General features: G+C 45.6%; 1 protein-coding gene across 1 annotated transcript in view; it reads right to left on the bottom strand.

The window, feature by feature from the left end:
* The window catches only part of LOC137518670 (thioredoxin domain-containing protein 5-like), an 87,473-nt gene extending 79,850 nt beyond the window's left edge, over positions 1-7,623 (bottom strand). The window contains exon 1 of the mRNA XM_068236818.1: positions 6,023-7,623. Coding sequence (XP_068092919.1) covers positions 6,023-6,027 — 5 coding nt within the window. The 5' untranslated portion in view covers positions 6,028-7,623. The remainder of the gene's footprint in view (positions 1-6,022) is intronic.
* Between the last annotated feature and the right edge of the window lie 16,419 nt (positions 7,624-24,042).

Genomic DNA, 24,042 nt, shown 5'->3' with positions numbered 1-24,042 from the left:
ATATATATATATATACACACACATATACACACACACACACACACATATACATATATATACATATGCATATATATATATATACATATACACACTCACATATATATATATATATATATATATATATATATATATATATATATATATATATATATATATATATATATATATATAGATCTGGCTTTTTTACATGACTTTCCTTTTCCTATAGTTCACAATTTTACAGTTTATTTAACAACCACTGGGTGCTGGTCGGAACTTAATGCCACAAGCAGGGAGCTGGCACTGGTCTATGAGGTTTTCTGCTGGGTTTACTCAACTAGCACCTAAAAATCTACACAGGCAACCTGTACTCAATGAAAAAGACTCTACTTAGAATGCAAAGTATCTTTACTCACATTGAAAGCATACAGCAAACACATCTGTAAGAAATGCTCTCAGAGCTTTAAAGGGAACCTAAACTGAGAAGGATATGGATTTTTCCTTTTAAAATAATACCAGATACCTGGCTCTCCTACTGATCCTGTGTCTGTAATACTTTTAGCCACAGTCCCTCAACAAGCATGCAGATCAGGTGCTCTGACTGAAGTCAGACTGGATTAGCTGCATGCAATTGTGGTAGGGGTGATTCAGCACCCTGTAGAAAAAGGCATGGGAGCGGGAGCCCAGCAGTGCAATACGTCAGTAATCACAATGGGAGTAAATTAATTAAAAGCACTACTCACAAAGGGAAGTTGCTGGGGGCAACCAACCACAGAAAGCAGGTGGAGACAACAAACCCGACTCCACTTGGGGTGGTCCTAGTCAGAACCTGAAGGTGGTCGCTCTCTTAGTGGAAAATAGGGGACAGAGTCCACTGTGGGGAAGAGAGGCGTCCGTCACCACCCCTCGGACAGGGTATGTTCAGGGGTATACTTAGCACAACGGGGGAAAGAGGCGCCCCTGGTATAATAAAAGCACCTAAAATCAGCTTAAAAATGATAGGTAATATGAGGTAGCTTACCTCAATGATGAAATCTCTGTAATTTATGCAAAAGATTTATTAGCAAAAATCTTTTGTATAAACTACAGAGATTTCGTCATTGAGGTAAGCTACCTCATATTACCTATCGTTTTTAAGCTGATTTTAGGTGCTTTTATTATACCAGAGCGCCTCTTTCCCCCATTGTGGATTAGCTGCATGCTTGTATCAGGTGGGTGATTCAGCCCCTACTGCAGCCAAAGAGATCAGCAGGACAGCCAGGCAACTGGTGTTTAAAAGGAAACATCCATATCCCTCTCAGTTTAGGTTCCCTTTAAAATGAAATGTATACTACACACATGCAGGCACTGCTTGCAGCAACAGTCCATTTTCTTAAAGGAATACTATCGATTCACATATTTTTTTCAATTGACACAGGAATTGTTTGGGAAGTGCTGCTAAGTACTGGTGTATACATTTTAGTAGCAACTTCTTTGTTTACTGTTGTCAAAATACATTCTACCTTTACTGACGCCAAAACTGACGGCAGACTGAGCCATGAGGAGAGGGGAAATTCCACTCGCACTTGATCAGTGAACTCTATGTGTAGCTCTGTGTGTGACAAAGAGAGCTCCCAACAGCTGCAGCTCTCGTGTCCTGTGTTTCTGACTGACCAGTCTGAAGGAAATGTAACTAATTGTCACAGCTTTTCATACTGTTTTTGCTTTCAGAGTTTGATATTTGCTTTCTGTAGTCTGATATGCAACTCTGGCTGTGCATTGAAGCAGACACCCCTTCTGCAATTGATTTGTCCCAATATAGCTAAATCCTACCCTCAATAAATTACAGCTTTTGCCTCTGATATTTAACATGAAAAGTAGGAAAATGTTTACACAGCTACTTAGACATTATTTGCACACTGCCATTTTAGAACACTTGGGCATTGATAGTATTCCTTTAGGGCTGGTGCACACCGAGCGACTTTTTGGGCGTTTTCAGATCCGCTTGCGGCTGCGGATCTGCTTGGTCAATGTATCTCAATGGGGTGGTGCACACCAGAGCGGCAGGCGTTTTGAAGAAACGAAAAATGCCTGGGTGAGGCATTTTTTGGATTGTGGATGCGTTTCTGCCTCAATGTTAAGTATAGGAAAAACGCAAACCGCTCTGAAAAACGGAACTTCAGAGCGGTTTGCCAGGCGTTTTTTGTTACAGTAGCTGTTCAGTAACAGCTTTACTGTAACAATACAGGAAATCTACTATACCAAAACCGCTAGACAAAACCGCAAAACGCTAGCTGAAACGCTACAGAAAAAGAAGAAAAAGCGTTTCAAAATCTGCTAGCATTTTGCGGATCTGCTAGCAGGTTTTGGTGTGCACCAGCCCTTAAAGTGATATATAAAGTATTGTTGTGGCGCTTATTTATGCAGTATCGATTGGCAGCATGGAGTTAGCAAGGAAAAACCACTACCTTACACTTTCAGAACAGCATCAAAATAACTCCTGCGCCTATGCAAAACAATCTTGCAAATATAAACTTTGTTTTATTAAAATAACTGTGATAAAATACAAAATATAAATATAAAATGCGACAATAGTCTGTGTTCAATGCAACAATTTTCTTTCACAGTGTCACCACTCGTACTGTCTCAAATTAAACTCCTATAACCTCTCAACAACAAGACTGGACAACTGCTTATGAGAAAACTGCTCAATGTACTATACAGGCTCCTCTTCGTAGCTACATTAATAGATTCCTTTCATGCCTTCGCCAAGATAAAGATTCTCTTCCAACAAACTTGCAACTTAAAAGCACAGTCCGACTGCCAATATTGCACACTGTTTCACTGGCCAGTACAGTTCAATCCGTCAACTGGTTATGCTCTCATGCCATGACTGGTCAAACATATGTATTTCATCCTGCAGTTTCAATTAAAAAAGCTTCGTGGCCACATAGCCATATACAGTTCACTGGTTGCTCTTAATGTATTGCAGCACGTTCTGCCGACACACTCACGTATCCCGGAAGGTGAAACGGATATTCCCACTCTTCTAGCCTTCAGGCTTTGATGTTCCGCAAGCAGCTCGGGTCCCGGCCGGTGACCTTAGTTCTTAATTGCCGCTCGTTTCTCGAGAGTAGGATAGTAACATGCCGGTACTTCCTAGTTAGAGCAAGAGGAAGTCCGGAGGTGACGTCACCACGTGTCAGCCAATAGCCTACGCGTTTCGGTAGGTACCGCCTACCTTCATCAGGGCCTGATTAGGAGTTTAATTTGAGACAGTACGAGTGGTGACACTGTGAAAGAAAATTGTTGCATTGAACACAGACTATTGTCGCATTTTATATTTATATTTTGTATTTTACCACAGTTATTTTAATAAAACAAAGTTTATATTTGCAAGATTGTTTTGCATAGGCGCAGGAGTTATTTTGATGCTGTTCCTTTAAAGTGACCCTGAATACAAAAAAATAAATGGAATCCGGACTTACCTGGGACTGCAAGCAGCACCTTTCATGCTCCGAGAGCGTTTCTTAGACATGTGTTTGCTGTATGCTTACTTGGGGCTGAATGAAGCCCCAGGTATGTCCAGATTCCTTTTATTTTTTGTGTTCAGGGACCCTTTAAATACTCCTTTTCTCCTTGGAGCAGCTCTTTCTACAGAGCATAGGTCCACCCCCACCTTTGCTGTGTCAGCTAGTCCTGGGTCCCAATGAGAGTGCTTTACTAATATTTTAGCTTAGTACACAGTACCTCTGCACATTAGAAGCCACAATCGGCTCCACTGAAATAAATGGAAAACGGGCCCAAGGGTGTGTGACACATGCACATTCTGCCATACCTCATCATGTATTGTACTGCTTCAGCTGCATAATACCAATCTCATTTATATAAAAAAATGCTATTCCGTGTGATCCCTGACAATCACCTTTTTCAAAAATACATGTGCAAGTTTGTAAGTGAACTTGCGTAGTCTGTTGGGTCTTAGTAAAAGGTTAGTGGTCCAGTAGGACAGATGCAATAACAACCCACATGACTTCCAGTTATGGTGGGGGACCTTGCTAGAGGGGAAGGGGTGGGGATCAAAGCTTCCCATCACAGTACTCATGAGGGCCAAGGAACGCTACAACACCTCCACCTCTATCAAAAAGGAGATGGGGTGAACTCGATAAAGCTATTTATCCAGACAAAAGAACCCTGTGGAAACATTTGGCAAGTGGCAGATAGCGGTAATGTGAAGCTACAAAGCGTTTCTCACGCACTCTGCGTGCCAAAGGAGCCTAATGCGGGATAAGGAAATAGTGAAAAGTAGTGTGGATTAGGTTACGAGAAACTGCCATCCACATAGTGACCGTCAATCCAAGAGACCATCTTGGGTGAAGTCCGCTTCCTATACTCCAAAGATCTACTTACCCAGGGCTTCCTCCAGCCCATGGAAGCTGACATGTCCTTCGCCACAGCTTGGATGTCCCGGGATCTCTTCCATTTTAGATGGCGACTTCGCTAGGTCGGCCTCTACCAGGGCGGTGGAGTCGGAGTCAAGGCAATTTTGGGCACCCGGAGTCGGAGTCGTTGATTTCATAAACTGAGGAGTCGGGTGTCGGATGATTTTTGTACAAAATCCACAGCCCTGTTAAGTATTAGGCTAAGGCAGGCATGGGCAAACTACAAATCCCACAATGCATTGCAGGAGTTTGAAAGCCACAGTCATGACTCACAAAGGCAAATGCATTGTGGGATTTGTAGTTCCTCAACAGCTGGAGGGCCAAGTTTGCCCATGCATGGGCTAAGGAGTCGGAGCCATTTTGGGTACCCGGAGTCGGAGTCGTGGTTTCATAAACTGAGCAGTCGGAAGATTTTTGTCCGGACTCCACAGCCCTGGCCTCTACTGCACCTGCTCCGCTGTCAGTCAAGTTCACTTGGTCTGGAGCGTTGTGTGCAGGCACAGAACTACTGTGCAGAAAGCTCCAGACCACGTGAGCAGCGCTCGTGCAGTACAGGCCGAACCTGCCGAAGTCACCATCTGAAACGGAGGAGATCCTGGGACAAGGGACATTTAAGCTGTCAAGGGCTGGAGGAAGACCCGGGTAAGTAGATCTCATTTTTTGTGACCTTGGATGCTTCTTTTAAAGAGATTGTAAGTGCAATTTTGAATTAAAGTTTGTTTTCAATCCACATCTTGCACAATGAGCTTATGCATAATGAGTAGTAACGATTAGCCTACAGTGTATGAGATGATGAGATATGACAGCTAAAGGGTAATGAGAAGGATGAGAAGTCACAGTAGATGATGAAATAGACAGTACAGGATGTGACATTTAAGCCCCCTCTACACCATGAGATTTTCTGTACGATTTGACTTTCGATGGCATGATTTTCTTCGATAGTATGATGGAAGACTTGATCAAACAAATTCCTCCACACTTTGCGTTTTCTTTCTATCAATTTTGATCGGTTTATCGGATAATTTGCAGCTGTCGCATTCGATAAGCAGATAAAATCTAACCTGTCCGATTCCATCTCGCACGAGAGTTCGGTCGAATCAACCTAATAATCACAAAGAAAAATTCAATTCCGCAGTTTGCCATATTCGATTGCATTTTTGATTTCAATGGATTTATTGATCACAAGCAGGATCAAACACTCATATTGCATGGTGTAGAGGGGCCTTTAGCCAATGATGAGACTGACTGCTGACCAGCAAAGAGTAATGAAAGCAGTAGAGTTGATCAGTAAAATGTAAATATTTCCAAGTTCATGCAGGATTATGTACATTTGTATGAAAATGTATGCAGCTTGAAAAACGACCAATCAGTTTAAACCGTCGTGACAGTAGATTTTCAAGCTGCATAAATTTGCATACAAATTTACAAAATCCTGCAAAAACTTGGAAATATTTGCATCTCATTGATAATCCCTAGACAGCAGATGATAAGAGTGAAAGCTAGGGGGTGATGAGAAAGGAAAGCAGATGATGAGAGTGACAGATGTAAGGAGCAGAGGATGATGACATTCACATCTAGCACGTGACAAGTTGTGACTACTAGCATAAGATAAGCAGGCTTACATCATCCCCTATAGGCAGTGGATGGACCATCTGGAACTCCCTCCTGGTCAGCGGCATAGCAGCTCAGTCAGATTCTCCTCCCTCCTATCACCTACGCTCATACTGAGGGCAGCACTCCTACAGCAGCAGCATCTGCGGTTCCTTCCGTCACTCGGATCCGCTCTCTCCTCACTAGCGCCAGACGTGGCTCCTCCCTCCTCAGCTGTCTGCCGCTTCAGCCTTGTCCTATAGCGTGTAGATAGGCCTAGTGATGCTGCCAAGCGATGCGGGGCTCCTATCCGCTCCTCACTAGCGCCAGACGTGGCTCTTCCCTCTTCAGCCTTGTCCTATAGCGTGTAGATGCTGCCAAGTGATGCTGCCAAGTGATGCGGGGCTCCTATCTGATCTTCACTAGTGACATCACCGACTCCTCCCTCTCCAGCCTTGTCCTATAGCGTGTAGATAGGCCTAGTGATGCTGCCAAGCGATGCGGGGCTCCTATCCGCTCTTCACTAGTGACATCAGCGCCTCCTCCCTCTTCAGCTGTCTGCCGGTGTTCGATGCCTCCGCCTCGTCCCACGTGTGTAAATAGACCTGTGTTGCCACGCGATGTGCGGCTCCGCCCCCTCTCCCTGTCACCCGCTGCATAGCATGTGATTTGCCTCGTGTATTGCGGGCTTCTGCAGTCACGCGATGCACGGATCTTAGCGATGGGGGGTAGCGGAGCTACTGATTTCTGCACCGGGTGTTTCAGGAGGGGTGATAGCAGAGATAGACTATTAGAGTTGTTTTCTCGCTGGTCGGTGAAATGGTAGGCGGAGCCACGGCACGAGGGCGGAGTTACGGGAAGAGGGGCGGAGCTTCAGTCGTAGTCTGTTGTCACGTGAAGCGAAGCGCGGATCTTAGCTCTCCTTGCTCGCCTGGCTTCACGAGGGGGATGCCTTAGTGATTTCAGCACTGGGTGGGTGTTTCTTCTCTTTACTACACGGCTCCTCCCTCTCCAGCTTTCTCCCATTGCAGCCTCCTCCTATGCGTGTCCTCCTCCCTAATGCCACACTGGGATCCTCCCTCTCTTCTCTGGCGCCAGAGCGGCTCCTCCCTCTCCAGCTGTGTGCCGCTGCAGCCTTGCTTTGCTCTAGCATGTAGATAGGCTTCTGCTGCCAAGCGATGCGCGACTCCGCCTTCTCTTCTCCTCAGCTCCTCCCTCTTCAAATGTCCGCCGCTGTCTGATGCCGCAGCTCCGCCTCCTGTGTTTATATAGGCTTGTGTTGCCACGCGATGCGCGACTCCGCCTTCTCTTCTCCTCAGCTCCTCCCTCTTCAAATGTCTCCCGCTGTCTGATGCCGCAGCCCCGCCTCCTGTGTTTATATAGGTTTGTGTTGCCACGCGATGCGCGACTCCGCCTTCTCTTCTCCTCAGCTCCTCCCTCTTCAAATGTCTCCCGCTGTCTGATGCCGCAGCCTCGCCCCCTGTCTTTATATAGGTTTGTGTTGCCAAGCGATGCGCGACTCCGCCTTCTCTTCTCCACATCTCCTCCCTCTTCAAATGTCCGCAGCTGTCTGATGCCGCAGCCTCGCCCCCTGTGTTTATATAGGCTTGTGTTGCCACGCGATGCGCGACTCCGCCTTCTTTTCCTCAGCTCCTCCCTCTTCAAATGTCCGCAGCTGTCTGATGCCGCAGCCCCGCCCCCTGTGTTTATATATGCTTGTGTTGCCACGCGATGCGCGACTCCGCCTTCTTTTCCTCAGCTCCTCCCTCTTCAAATGTCCGCAGCTGTCTGATGCCGCAGCCCCGCCCCCTGTGTTTATATAGGCCTGTGTTGCCACGTGATGCATGGCTCCGCCCCCTCTTCCTGTGTCACCCGCTGCATAGCGCGTCATTTGGGCCTCGTGTATTGCGGGGCCTCTGTAGTCAGAGATCTCAGTGCTCCTTCCTCACACTGGCTTCATAAGGGGGGGGGGGGCGCTGTAGTGATTTCTGCATTGGGTGTTTCAGCAGGTGATAGCAGTGACAGAGGGTTTTTTTTACCGCTGGTCGCCGAAAAGGGGCGGAGCCATGCGCGTCGTAAGGGGCGGAGCTTCATCCGTTTGCAAGAAGCCCCGCCTCCTGTCTGCTTAAGCTCCGCCTCCCATCAGTAGGCAGCTCTGACGCTAGATATCATAGGATACTTAGTGGAGAGCAGGGGCGTAGCAATAGGGGGTGCAGAGGTAGCGACCGCATCGGGGCCCTTGGGCCAGAGGGGCCCCAAAGGGCCCTTCCTCAACTACAGTATTAGCTCTCTATTGATCCTGTGCTCATAATAATCACTTCTATAGATACTTTGAATAGTGGTAATCATTAACACGCTGTTCCCCGTCCCCTTCTTGCACCTCTGACACTGTAGTTGCCATTGGCAGATTTTGGTGCGCCATATAAATTGTTATGTGTGGAGTGCTTGGGGGGCCCCATTGTAAAACTTGCATCAGGGCCCACAGCTCCTTAGCTACGCCACTGGTGGAGAGACTGTCCTGACAGGGAAACCAGGCAGAGCCAGGTTCCACAGAAGCCCAAGTGTTAGCAAGAATGGGTGGTTAGCTGTGTGGGAGCAGAGCAGGTAAGATCCCTTGCATGTGTCCCTGACAGCAGACCCCAGTGTCCTCTCCCACCGACCAGCAGGTACTTCCCACTCTGATCAAAGGGAGATCTATTACTGTCACATATTGTAGAGTTGTTTTATAGATATCACATTGAATTCTATAAAAAATCTATAAACCTGCAGTACCGACTAGCATGCGTGGTGCCAGACAGGATGCCAACACGCTGCCCGGTGCCCAGTGAAGACCTGGAGGGGGTCTGTCGATAGGCCTCTAATCTACTGCTGTGCACTCAGTCCTCCCCCTTTCTAGCAAGATCTTTCTGTCTGAAACAATCTATGTTTGATCGATTTGATCTGGAAATCCACCGAAAGCGATTGAGTGATCGTCTTGGGGCGTCAATCTAAAAGTGATCAAATCTGGGGAAAATCAATTTATTTCTGGCAGATTCAATCGATCTTCTGGGAATATACTCCGTGACAATGTTCCATCAATTGAAACTTTCACAATTTGGTCATAATTGAACGAAAGTCAAACAATCAGACAGGGTGGAACATCTAGGTCAATTTGGGGCAGGGCAGGAGCGGTGGTAGATCAGCAGACTTAAAGGGAAGGTTCAGGGTGAGTGAAATAAAAATCAAAATCCACTTACCTGGGTCTTCCTCCAGCCTGTGGCAGGCAGGATGTGCCCTCGGCGCCGCTCTGCAGGCTCCCGGTGGCCGACCCGACCTGGCCAAGCCGGCTGCCAGGTCGGGCTTCTTCTGCGCTCCATTCTGTGTTTCACGCGGGCACGCTGACGTCATCGGACGTCCTCCGGGCAGTACAGCCCGGAGGACGTCCGATGACGTCAGCGTGCCCGTGTGAAACGCAGATTGTAGCGCAGAAAAAGCCCGACCTGGTCGGGTCGGCGACCGGAGACCACCGGGAGCCTGCGGAGCGGCGCCGAGGGCACATCCTGCCTGCCACGGGCTGGAGGAAGCCCCAGGTAAGTGGATTTTGATTTTTTTTTCTTTTTCACTCACCCTGAACCTTCCCTTTAACTGAAAAGCGATGTGCAGTGTGTGGTAGGAATTAATTCAACTGTTCCAGAGAGGAATCTATCGTTTTTGCCACATCGGGTGGCAATCTATAAGTGTATGGCCAGCTTAACTCTCCCAATGCCCCCGATGCCCTACATCAGCCTCTGCTCTCCTTTCCTAACCCTCGGTAAGCCCCATTCACCACACCCACTCTCCAGCACTCACAGTAATGGGGAGTAGCTCTTCTGTGAAAACCTGTGTTAGGCCTGAAACCCACTACATAGCGCTATCGCTAATTGCAATGGCTAGCGTTTTTAAAGGGAACCTAAACTGAGAGGGATATGGATGTTTCCTTTTAAACAATACCAGTTGGTTGTCAGTCCTGCTGATCTCTTTAGCTGCAGTAGTGGCTGAATCACACACCTGAAACAAGAATGCAGCTAACCCAGTCTGACTTCAGTCAGAGCACCTGATCTGTATGCTTGTTGAGGGGCTGTGGCTAAAAGTATTAAAAACACAGGATCAGCAAGAGAGTCAGGAAACTAGTATTATTTTAAAAGGAAAAATCCATATCCTTCTCAGTTTAGGCCCCGTTTATGCTTAATCATTTTGTACATATTTTTTTTTCTCCACAACAGTGCATTGTGAAAAAGATTTGAGTTAACCACTTGAGGACCTCAGTCTTTCTACCCCTTAACCCTCCTGGCGGTATGAAAAATTCCGCCAGGAGGCAGCGTGGCAGTTTTGTTTTTTTTAAATCATGTAGCGAGCCCTGGGCTCGCTACATAATAGCCGCTGCTCAGCGGCATCCCCCCGCCCTCTTCGATCGCCTTCGGCGATCTCCGATCAGGAAATCCCGTTAAAAGAACGGGATTTCCTGGAGGGCTTCCCCCGTCGCCATGGCGACGGGGCGGGATGACATCACCGACGTCAGCGACGTCGTGACGTCATTGGGAGTCCCGATCCACCCCTCGGCGCTGCCTGGCACTGATTGGCCAGGCAGCGCACGGGGTCTGGGGGGGGGGCCCGCGCGCCGCAACGGATAGCGGCGATCGGGCGCGGGGCGGCGGCGATCAGTGTGCTGGCGCAGCTAGCAAAGTGCTAGCTGCGTCCAGCAAAAAAAAAATTAAGAAAACCGGCCGAGCAGGGCCAGAGAAAACCTCCTGCGCGGCTTACCCCGAACTACGTTCGGGGTTACCGCCAGGAAGGTTAAGGACCAGAGCCTTTTTTTCCATGCAGATTTAACAGTTTATTGCTCGGTCATACAACCTACTATCTAAATGAATTTTCCCTCCTTTTCTTGTCACTAATACAGCTTTCTTTTGGTGCTATTTGATTGCTGCTGCGATTTTTAGTTTTTATTATATTCATCAAAAAAGACATGAATTTTGTCAAAAAAAATATTTTTTTAACTTTCTGTGATAAAATTTGTCAAATAAAGTAAAATTTCTGTATACATTTTTGTCCAAATTTATTGTGCTACATGTCTTTGATAAAAAAAAAGTGTATATTTATTGGTTTGGGTAAAAGTTATAGCGTTTACAAACTATGGTGCAAAAAGTGAATTTTCCCATTTTGAAGCATCTCTGACTTTTCTGAGCACCTGTCATGTTTCATGAGGTGCTAAAATTCCAGGATAGTATAAATACCCCCCAAATGACCCCATTTTTGGAAAGAAGACATCCCAAAGTATTCACTGAGAGGCATGGTGAGTTCATAGAAGATTTTATTTTTTGTCACAAGTTAGTGGAAAATGACACTTTGAGACAAAAAAAAAAGTTTCCATTTCTGCTAACTTGTGACAAAAAAATGAAATCTGCCACGGACTCACCATGCCCCTCTCTGAATACCTTGAAGTGTCTACTTTCCAAAATGGGGTCATTTGTGGGGTGTGTTTACTGTCTTGGCATTTTGGGGGGTGCTAAATTGTAAGCACCCCTGTAAAGCCTAAAGGTGCTCATTGGACTTTGGGCCCCTTAGCGCAGTTAGGCTGCAAAAAAGTGCCACACGTGGTATTGCCGTACTCAGGAGAAGTAGTATAATGTGTTTTGGGGTGTATGTTTACACATACCCATGCTGGGTGGGAGAAATATCTCTGTAAATGACAATGTTTTGATTTTTTTTACACACAATTGTTCATTTACAGAAAGATTTCTCCCACCCAGCATGGGTATGTGTAAAAATACACCCCAAAACACATTATACTACTTCTCCTGAGTACAGCGATACCACATGTGTGGCACTTTTTTGCACCCTAACTGCACTAAGGGGCCCAAAGTCCAATGAGTACCTTTAGGATTTCACAGGTCGTTTTGTGACATTTGGTTTCAAGACTACGCCTCATGGTTTAGGGCCCCTAAAATGCCAGGGCAGTTTAGGAACCACCCAAAAGTGACCCCATTTTAGAAAGACAACACCACAAGGTATTCTGTTAGGAGTATGGTGAGTTCATAGAAGATTTTTTTTTGTCACAAGTTAGCGGAATTTGACACTTTGTAAAAAAAAAAAACAGTAAAAATCAATTTCCGCTAACTTGTGACAAAAAATAAAATCTTCTATGAACTCACCATACCCCTAACGGAATACCTTTAGGCGTCCACTTTGCCGCCGCCCATCGGCTGTGGCAAGTGGTTAAAGGGGCACTATGGCGAAAAATTGTAAAATTTAAAATATGTGCAAACATAGACAAATAAGTACTTTTTTTCCAGAGTAAAATGAGCTATAAATTACTTTTCTCCTATGTTGCTGTCACTTACAGTAGGTAGTAGAGATCTGACAGGTTTTGGACTAGTCCATCTCTTCATAGGGGATTCTCAGCAAGGCTTTTATTCTTTATAAAGATATTCCCTAAAAAGGATTTAAACAGTGATTCTGACCAGCTTCCCTGCTCGCTACATAGTTTTTGGCAGTTGGACCGAGCAACTGCCATTCACTAAGTGCCTTTGAAAATAAATAAATCTTTGAGAATCCCTTATGAAGAGATGGACTAGTCCAAAACCTGTCGCTTTTTTTTTTTTTTAACAGTCAAATTTTTTATTGATTTTTAACACAAAATAAAATACAACACTGGTGAAGGAACACCAGAACAATAACTTCCCCAAAACCACCCTAGCCCTCCCTCCCCCCACCCCGCCCCGAGTGCATCATGCTGACAAGAGGAGAGTATCAGGAAAACAAGGGGTTAACCCCACTGCTAAGCAATATTCTCAGGTTATTAAACAACAGTATCAGGTGTGTGAGAGGACATGTATTCAGACCATTGAAGCCAATTGTTTTCAAATTTCAAGGGACAGTTCCTGTTGAGGTAGGTTAGCTTTATTAATTCTAACCTGTCGCTTTTGTCAGATTTCTACTACCTGCTGTAAGTGACAGCAACATAGGAGAAAAGTAATTTATGGCTCATTTTCTCTGGAAAAAACGTACTTCTTACATTTTACAATTTTTCACCATAGCACCCATTTAAAGAGACTCTGAAGTCTCATAAAATTCACCTTTTTATTTTAAAAATCTTTCACATCACTGCCCTAACTAAAACGCAGCATCAACGCGGCTGAACACTAACTAAATCCCCCCAAACTCCCCGGGGCACATTGCGGGGAGTGCTTCCATGAGAGGCAGGGCTTTTGGCTGTAGCTCTGCCTCTCCACTCGGCTTATCAGCGTGGATCGCCGCCTCCGCCCACCCCTCTCTGTCTTTTTTCACTGAGAGGGGAGGAGGAGAGGCGGAGATATGCACTGATTGTACAAGCATGGAGGCAGAGCTGCGGCTGAAAGCTCTGCCTCCTCCAGCTGCAAAATCCACGACCAAGAAAGTTGTGGATTTTGTGGGGGAGAGTTTGTGGGGATTTACTCAGTGTTCAGCCGCAGGGATGCAGCGTTTTAGTTAGGGCAGGGATGTAAAAGAGATGTTAAAATAAAAAGGGGAATTTTATGAGACTTCAGAGTCTCTTTAACCACCCTGGCGTTCTATTAAGATCGCCAGGGTGGCTGCGGGAGGGTTTTTTTTAAATAAAAAAAAAACTATTTCATGCAGCCAACTGAAAGTTGGCTGCATGAAAGCCCACTAGAGGGCGCTCCGGAGGCGTTCTTCTGATCGCCTCCGGCGGCCAAAAGTAACACGGAAGGCCGCAATGAGCGGCCTTCCGTGTTTTGCTTACTTCGTCGCCATGGCGACGAGCGGAGTGATGTCATGGACGTCAGCCGACGTCCTGACGTCAGCCGCCTCCGATCCAGCCCTTAGCGCTGGCCGGAACTATTTGTTCCGGCTGCGCAGGGCTCAGGTGGCTGGGGGACCCTCTTTCGCCGCTGCTCGCGGCGGATCGCCGCAGAGCGGCGGCGATCAGGCAGCACACCCGGCTGGCAAAGTGCCGGCTGCGTGTGCTGCACTTTATTTCATTAAAATCGGCCCAGCAGGGCCTGAGCGGCACCCTCTGGCGGTAATGGACGAGCTGAGCTCGTCCATACCGCTAAGGTGGTTAAAGGACCACTACCGCGAAACACTTAGTTTTTAATCACCCCCATAGTAGTTACATCAATGATACAGAAGCTTCAGTGTGTAATTATTTTCATTATCTTGCATGTACCTTTAAATATCCTCATATCACTATGTCCTGTAGCGTCAGCCCAGGCACTAAACACTGACGGACTTCTGCAAGTAGATATACAGCATAGGGGAAGCCTAGGCAGGAAAACTAACCGTCGGTTTAATCCTGCCCCCGTCAGCGTTTAGACATCACTCCTCCCCGTATACGCAAATGAGCAGCGGTGATTACACTGACGGGGAGAGCGACTCATTGCCCAGCCATCACAGCAGAAACAGGACAGCAGCGATCGCATTCTGCACAGCCGTATATGGGGGAGCGCTGTCTCCTCGAATGCCGGCAGGGCAGAGAATGCAGGGGGTCCTTTTGAAGTAACGGCGCTGGATGGACAGAGGTGACAGCGCAAGTTTTCACAGGGTTGGTTTGTGGAGAGCAGGGCGAACGCGAGGAAAGGGGGGGCTTGGGATTAAACCGACAGTTCGTTTACCTGCCTAGGCTTCCCCTATGCTGTATATCTACTTGCAGAAGTCCATCAGCGTTTAGTGCCTGACCTGAAGCTACAGGACAGAGTGATATGAGGATATTTAAAGGCACATGCAAGATAATGAAAATAATTACACACTGAAGCTTCTGTATCATTGATGTAACTACTATGGAGGTAATTAAAAACTAAGTGTTTCGCGGTAGTGGTCCTTTAAAACGCGTATAGTGGGAACTGTGCCATAGGAAAACATGAACATTACTTTGAAAATCAGTTATCCTTTCAGTTATAACTGAGAAAAACTGATTTAGGCCAAGTTCACATTAGCGTTTTTTTCCGGAACGTAAACTGTACAAACCTATGGATTCAATCACATGCGTCCGTTGGTACGGATACGTTCCGGTCCCCGGACCTAAAAATTGCTGCAGGCCCGTTCTGTTTAGCGAAACAGACCTGGACAAAAATGTAGCAGCATTGGGGGCAATGGGAAACGGAATGGTTCTTCACACTAGTGCCTCCTCTGACGCTGTTTGAGCCCACGTGGTGCATTAAGGCCGTCTTCCAGGCGTCTCTCTTCCCTCCTTTGGCTGTTTGGATTGCTGTTTCGCTGCTATTGCTGCATGCAGTTCCACCTACCTCACTTTCTATTGCTTTGCGTTTAGCATTGTACCTATTACCTTTACAGGTCATTTCTTATTATTATTACTATGCACTTTATTATGCACTTACATTATGCACTTTGTTAATTATTGATTGTGTATATAATTTATAGTACCTATTCCTATATCCTTTCTATAGGCCTATTCTTTATCTAATATTTATTTATGTGGGTGTGTACTTCCCAATCAATTTATTGTAAACACAACATAATCAATTAGGTGGTTTTTTACATTGTTTATACAGTTTTTTAACCTTCAGAAGCCAGATGTTGTATTATTACACTATTGTATTATGTGATATATTATGTGGTCGAGAGACCCTGGTGGTCAAATGTTGTGACATTTTTAATAGATTTTATGAATTTTTGATGGCTTTTGAGAATAATAAAGATTTATACTATTTGAACATTATTAGTCTGGTGCTGCTTATGGGGGTACCCTTTTCTCTCTTTTTGTATACTATTGCACACTAGTGAAGAAACGGAACATTCCACGGGGGATGGGGGCATGGGCCACCGCAAATCTAGCGACGGAAGGGTGAGGGGAGGGTGCAGCAGCCGAGTGAGTGGGCTAGGGAGAATTTATACATACCTTATCTTCATAGGCAGCCGGCGGTAGAGGCTTCTGTCTTCTTCCGCGTCATGTGACTAGTCACATGACGCACTGTGTAGTCACAGCGGAAGAAGAGGAAGCCGGCTGCCTATGAAGATAAAGTATGTATTGGCGAGTGAAAAACGGAACAGATCAATCATTGATCAGATCCGTTTTCACTAATGTGAACAGGGCCACGGACGAGCCATCCAAATCCGGTGAAGCGGAGACCATATCCACTCACCGGATCTATTAGGCTCAAAAACACAATGTGAACCGGGCCTAAGGCCTCATTTCTACGAACTGTTCATAGACAGTGAAATGCCTCTCAAACTCTCACAACTTCTCACTGCTGCCTGGTAACTGCTCACTGCTGCCTGGTAACTGCTTGCTGAGCATACAGCTCAACAGTCCGTGGGAAAGAGGCCTAAGTGTAAACGGGGCCTCAGGTTCCCTTTAATGCTGCAGAATTGGGATGAGGTCTCAGGGTTAATTACTTACCTGATCCACTGTAATTCGGACACAGGTGACACTCCGCCCCTCCTCAGAATGCTGTCGTGGTCTTGTTTCCAAAGTCTGCTAAAGATCTTCAAATACCCCCACCTGCTTTACTGCGGCCCACCTCCAGCTCAACAGCCACCAATAAGGCCACGGCTGCTGAGCTGGAGGCAGGCCGTGGCAACATAGATGGGGTGGCCAGAAGAACCTCAGCAGAAATTTTGAAAAAAACTGCCAGGACCGCATTTCTGAGAGATGCAGTTGATGGGCATGGGCAGTTGATAGGCAGTGAAATGCCTCTTAAACTCTCACAGTTGCTTGCTGCTGCCTGGTAACTGCTTGCTGAGCCCACAGTTCAACTGCTTGTGGAATAGAGACCTAAGGGAGGGACCCATAGGAATGAATTTTGGAGCAACAGGTAAGTAATTTAAACCTGAGAAACACCCCCATAAATAAAATACAATTGTCCTTAGTTGATGCAAATTTATGAAGCCTGGAAACAGATTATCAAATATTGCTCAGCTGGGAATCAATCAGGGGTTGAGTGGGGCGTGGACGCGGGTGGACGGCGTTTACTTACTATTTCCAGAGGGTGGACGCCGTCCACCCTGGCAAGGCTGGCGTTTGTGTGGAGGGGAGCAGCGCAGTGGAGGGAAAGCTGAGAGCAGCGGTGGAGAAGGGGGGCCATCTCCCCCCCCTTTCCCTCACCTTAGGGTGCCCTCCCTCCCTCGCTGTCCCCTCCAGAAGTAATGTGCAGGCAGCCGGCAGCGGGCGGGACTTACCTCTCCTCGTTCCTGCGCCGGATCTGCGTGCCGCTGCTCTGGTCTAGACCAGACCAGTCTAGCGGCACGCAGATCCGGCGCCGGAACGAGGAGAGGTAAGTCCTGCCGGCTGCCCGCACATTACTTCTGGAGGGGACAGCGAGGGAGGGAGAGCACCCTAAGGTGAGGGAAGGGTGGGGGAGATGGCCCCCCCTTCTCCACCGCTGCTCACAGCTCTCCCTCCACTGCGCTGCTCCCCTCCTGCTGGGGGGACACCTGGCTACCTACTCTGGGGACATATACCCCCTGACTACATATATACTGGGCACATATACCCCCTGACTACATATACTGGGCACATATACCCCTGACTACATATACTGGGGCACACATACACCTTCCTACATATACTGGGGCACATATACCTCTGGTTACATATACTGGGACATATACCCCCTGACTACATATACTGTGCACATTTACACCTGCCTACATATACTGGGCACAAAAACATCTGGCTACATATACTGGGCACATATACCCACTGACCACATATACTGGGCACATATACTCCCTGACTACATATACTGGGCACATATACACCTGCCTACATATACTGGGGTACATATACCTCTGGCTACATATTCTGGGCACATATACCCCTGCCTACATATACTGGGCACATATACCCCTGCCTACATATACTGGGACATATACCCCTGGCTACATATACTGGGCACATATACCCCTGCCTACATATACTGGGCACATATACCCCTGCCTACATATACTGGGCACATATACCCCTGCCTACATATACTGGGCACATATACCCCCTGCCTACATATACTGGGCACATATACCCCCTGCCTACATATACTGGGCACATATACCCCCTGCCTACATATACTGGGCACATATACCCCCTGCCTACATATACTGGGCACATATACCCCTGGCTACATATACTGGGCACGTATACCCCTGCCTACATATACTGGGGACATATACACCTGCCTACATATACTGGGGACATATACCCCCTGACTACATATACTGGGCAAATATACCCCCTGACTACATATCCCGGTTACATATACCCCCTGACTACATATCCCGGTTACATATACCCCTGCCTACATATACTGGGCACATATACCCCTGACTACATATACTGGGACATATACCCCTGCCTACCTATACTGGGCACATATACCCCTGGCTACATATACTGGGCACATATACCCCCTGCCTACATATACTGGGCACATATACCCCTGGCTACATATACTGGGCACGTATACCCCTGGCTACATATACTGGGGAAACATACCCCCTGACTACATATACTGGGGACACATACCCCTGGCTACATATACTGGGCACATATACCCCTGGCTACATATACTGGGACATATACCCATGACTACATATACTGGCACATATACCCCTGGCTACATATACTGGGCACATATACCCCTGGCTACATATACTGGGACATATGCCCACTGACTACATATACTGGGGACATATAGCCCTGGCTACATATAGTGGGCACATATACCCCTGACTACATATACTGGGCACATATACCCCTGGCTACATATACTGGACACATATACCCCTGGCTACATACACTGGGACATACACCCCTGGCTACATATACTGGGGACATATACCCCTGGCTGCATATACTAGGCACATATACCTCTGGCTACATATACTGGGGACTACTATACTCATGGCTACTTATACTGGGGACACGTATAGACCTAGCTACCTATGCTGGGGGTACCTATTTTGGGGGAACTGCTGTCAGATTATCTGCATTTTTGTGGAACCGCTGTTATGTATTTTGGGGAACAGCTGCCAGATTATGTGTATGTTAGGGGAACGGCTGCTGCCAGATTACGTGTATTTTGGGGAACTGCTGCCAGATTGTGTATGTTTGGGGGACCACTGCTGCCAGATTATATGTATTTTGGGTGTTACGTGTATTTTGGGTGATCCGCTGCCAGGTTTCGCGTATTTTGGGGAACTGCTTCCAAATTAAGTGTATGTTGGGGAAACTGCTGCTGCCACATTGTCTATTTTGGGGGAACCACTGCCATATTATCTGTATTTTGGAGGAACTTCTACCAGATTATGTGTCTTTTTGGTGAAATGCTGTCAGATTACATCTATTTTGGGGGGATACACTACTGCAGAGCTCAAACTTCCACAACAGACCTTTTACATCACTGCTTAGGTCATGTATATTTGGCCCCACCCGTGACCACGCCCGCATTATGCTTGGCCACGCCCATTTTTCCAGGTGAGTCAACTCACCTCTTTTCCCAGGACTAGAACCCTGGAATCAATTACTACATTTTCAAGCTGCATAAATTAGCATGCACATTCCTGCATCAACTTGGAACCATTTGCATATTATTGACCATCCCTAGCAATCAATAATATTACGTTGGGGGAGGGGGCTGAAATTCTCACTAGCAAAGTACCCTTGTCCAAGGATCTCATCACACTTCTGGCCCCAAGGAGGAGATGGAGTAATAATGTGGTGGAATGTGGAAGCCGCACATCTAGGGCTTAACATTAATCTATTGATCTGAAGCAATGGGAAGCCTGAACAAAAAAGTCCTGTTTATTTTCAGAGCCAGGACGGCAGTCCCACTATCTAGTTCCAGCAGTCTTAGCACTCAAAAGAGCAAATTCAGGGGCTGAAAAGGTCATCTTTTTTTTCAGTCACAATCATTTATTAGAAAGGGAATTTCTCAGACTCCTGTTTTTTGTTTCAAACATTATTAGTCCAATATAGCATATTAGTTATTTTCACAGACAAGGGTATTAAATCACTGCACCGCATAATGGAATGAAACACCCATTGAATAGCAGAGCACAATAGGGTTGATTCATTACTATGTGCTGCTAAAGCAGCGCAAGCTTAATCATACACCAACGCGAGCTAAATACAGGGCTGCACGCTATGCATAACAGTGCTGCGTACAGCGCGGTCCTAAAATATGCACGCTCCCTTTAGGGCTCGTTTCCACTAGTGCGGCATGCGTCTCGCAGACGCACGCCGGCACTGAGCGGGTGGGCGGGATCGCAGGCGAATCCCATGAGCCGTGCCATGCACGGCTATGGGATTCGCAGCCTCCGCCGCGTATTCTGTGGGGGGTTCCGGCCGAATCGCTCCCGCAAGCGATTCCGCCGCGGTGCCGTCATCCCCTATGGCAGAGTTTCCCCGTGCGATTCATGTGCGGGGAAACTCTGTGGAATCGCGGCGGAAACCGTGATAGTGGAAACGGGCCTTAAATGTATGGCCACTCCTAGCACAAGATCAGAGGTTGCTTTAACCGGTTCAGCCTCACAGCTATTTTCCCCTTAAAGTGAACCTCCAGACTAAAAATCGACTCAGCAGCACTGAAAAGGCTTTGTGTTTCTTTAACAGTTTCACAGCATCAGAACTTTGTTTCTCTTATACAAGCCTCATTTTTAGCTGCACAGAAGAAAACTGCCCGGGCTTTTTTCCCCTGATGCTGTGCAAAGCATGATGGGATTTCTAATTTTGTTGTTCTCGTTCTGCTGTTTTGGTGCAATTTTTTTTTTTTTTACATTTTTAATTTGACATTTGAAGCCTAGCGCATGCAGCTGGGAGTGGTAATTAGGACACAGGATAGTTGGAACTGTGTCTCCTGCTCCTTGTCTCCTCCTTTCAACCAAAAAGATGGCTGCCCCATGACAAAGATGGCTGCCCCCATGAATCACAAACATTTGCCTGTTCTTTTAAAACAGTGTGGGTAAGAGATTATATTACTTATCTATTCTAATTAACATAACTAAAGTAACTTGATGACAGTATGTTTGTTTAAGATGAAGTTCCCCTTTAAGGACTGAAGCAATTTTCCCCTATCAGCGCTGCTCTCATTCATTCGCTAATAGCTTTATCACTACTCATCACACATAAATTATTTAGATCTTGTTTTTTTCACCACAAATTTGGCTTTTGGGGGGTGACATTTGTTTTTAGTAACTACTAAAATGTATATGTATTTTAAAGAGAAAAACGAGAGAAAAAATGAAAAAATACACTATTTCTCCAATTCCAGCCTCTATAGTTTTAAAATGAACAATGCTACTGAACATTTTACCCACACATTTTATCTGCCTATTTGTCGTGGTTATCACAAGATTTAAATTATGTCCCTAGTACATAGTATGGTGACAATATATTATTTGGAAATAAAGGTGCATTTTTTCTATGTTGTGTTTTTTGTTTTCTCATTGCACACTACCAATGATTACAAGCCTTTATTTGAAAAAAAAACAGTAATACATCCTCATGACATACATATTTAAAAAGCTGAGTCCCTAAGGTAACTATTTAAGTATTCACTTTTCAATTCTGTTTATTTTGGTGTTTTTTACAAGTGTATTAGTTTGGTGCAGAGTATATGAAAATAACAATTGCATTGCTTTTCATTTCATTTGCTGCTAAAACAAAAGCACATCACATATGCCTAATCTCTCAAAGACCCCAAATACTATTCTCTTGCTTGTCCCGGTGAAAATGATACCCTATACACATAATCAGATAGCTTATTGGCCACGCAATACTCTGTTAACCATGAGCAGCACTAATGCATTTTTCAAGGCCATTTTTTGCAACAAAAGTAATACAGTCATTCTTTGTTCGCAAAGCCCCTGGAGTGTCAAAACATTTGAAACAGGCCACAAATGTCACCATTCTGAAAACTAGAGACCCAGGCCTACTGAGATATACATATTTTGAAACAATTGGACTTCTGCGGTTTTGCTAAAATTGAATCATAACTTGGAAAATGGTATTTTTTTACAACTTTTTTCACTTTGGCACAAAAAAAACAAACACTTGACATAGTTTTTGTCTCTCAAAGACCCCAAATACTATTCTCTTGCTTGTCCCGGTGAAAATGATACCCTATACACATAATCAGATAGCTTCTTGGCCACGCAATACTCTGTTAACCATGAGCAGCGCTAATGCAATTTTCAAGGCCATTTTTTGCAACAAAAGTAATACAGTCATTCTTTGTTCACAAAGCCCCTGGAGTGTCAGAACATTTGAAACAGGTCACAAATGTCACCATTCTGAAAACTAGAGACCCAGGCCTACTGAGATACACATATTTTGAAACAATTGGACTTCTGCGGTTTTGCTAAAATTGAATCATAACTTGGAAAATGGTATTTTTTTTACAACTTTTTTCACTTTGGCACAAAAAAAACAAACACTTGACATAGTTTTTGTCTCTCAAAGACCCCAAATACTATTCTCTTGCTTGTCCCGGTGAAAATGATACCCTATACACATATTCAGATAGCTTCTTGGCCACGCAATACTCTGTTAACCATGAGCAGCACTAATGCAATTTTCAAGGCCATTTTTTGCAACAAAAGTAATACAGTCATTCTTTGTTCGCAAAGCCCCTGGAGTGTCAGAACATTTGAAACAGGTCACAAATGTCACCATTCTGAAAACTAGAGACCTAGGCCTACTGAGATACACATATTTTGAAACAATTGGACTTCTGCCGTTTTGCTAAAATTGAATTATAACTTGGAAAATGATATTTTTTACATCTTTTTTTCACTTTGGCATTGGAAAAAATCTGATGACTTAGGCCTCAGTCCTAAAACACACCAAAATTTATTCTACAGCTCATCACGGTTAAAATTATACAACATATGCCTTACTTAGTAACAAATGGTTGTGTGCAGCAATCAATTATACCCAATATGCACTATTTTTTTTTTGCACTAATTGTTGCAGAGCTATTGTTTGTTTGCATATTCCCAGGAGAGATTGGAATCAAACAAAGACCGCACATGACACCATCATAGAAGGCTAACAACCAGGGCTATTCATTAGTAAGTATTTTGTGAGCTACCTTCTCAAAGGAACACTGAAAAAGGAATTCTCACATTGTCCTGGTTATAACAAATCCAAAATGTGGCTAATTTGAATATATCACTTCTCTTCACAGTGATAACAAATACATTGGAACTTACCATTGGATGTCTTGCAGAATTAGAGAAAAGCAAGAGGCCACAAGTCAGGGGTCAAGCAGATCCAAGAGTCAGAAGATGGGAGCAGCAGGGTCCAAAGTTCAATTTTGAACTTACTTTGTGTTTTCTTTTTCCTCAAAAAATTCAGTTTCCACCAACACCCCAAAAACATATGGGGTATGCCAAATGTGAGCTCCTTTGAGGGTCTGTAAGTTACATGAATATATAGGAAGGGGGAAAATGCCAGTCAAATATGTCCAGGTAAAGAAAAAAAACCCACAAAAAAAGAGAGAAAAAAAAAACACAAAAAAAAAGGAAAAAAAGAAATTAGTAATCTGCAAGTGTGTGTGGTATGCCCTAAAGCACTTGATAACACACAGTGCTGGGGCTGAGGGGCAATCTGGGCAAAAATACCGTGACTCACACCGTCTCTTGTGTTTCACACACACTCTGCATCTTCTCAGGGGGGCTTTTTTTCACTTCATTGGGGGAAATTAGTTCAGGGAAATGGCTCTCCCTCAGTCTAATTGAGTTCTCCAAATGGATAGGATCCTGTTGTGCAATTTGGCCAAGGGAATACATTAGGGACTTGTGGACTTGAATTTGGAAGTCAAGAAAGGTCATCTGTTGGCTTGTAGAGTTGGGCCGAACGGTTCGCCGGCGAACGTGGTTCGCGCGAACGTAGGTGGTTCGCGTGCGGGTACCGCACGCGAACCTTTTGCGGAAGAAGTTCGGTTCGCCCCATAATGCACTGAGGGTCAACTTTGACCCTCTACATCACAGTCAGCAGGCCCAGTGTAGCCAATTAGGCTACACTAGCCCCTGGAGCCCCACCATCCCTTATATAAGGCAGGCAGCGGCGGCCATTACG

The sequence above is a fragment of the Hyperolius riggenbachi genome, chromosome 5, assembly GCF_040937935.1.
Source record: "Hyperolius riggenbachi isolate aHypRig1 chromosome 5, aHypRig1.pri, whole genome shotgun sequence".
In the NCBI taxonomy this organism is placed as follows: domain Eukaryota; kingdom Metazoa; phylum Chordata; class Amphibia; order Anura; family Hyperoliidae; genus Hyperolius; species Hyperolius riggenbachi.
This window is presented reverse-complemented; position numbering and strand designations above follow the sequence as displayed.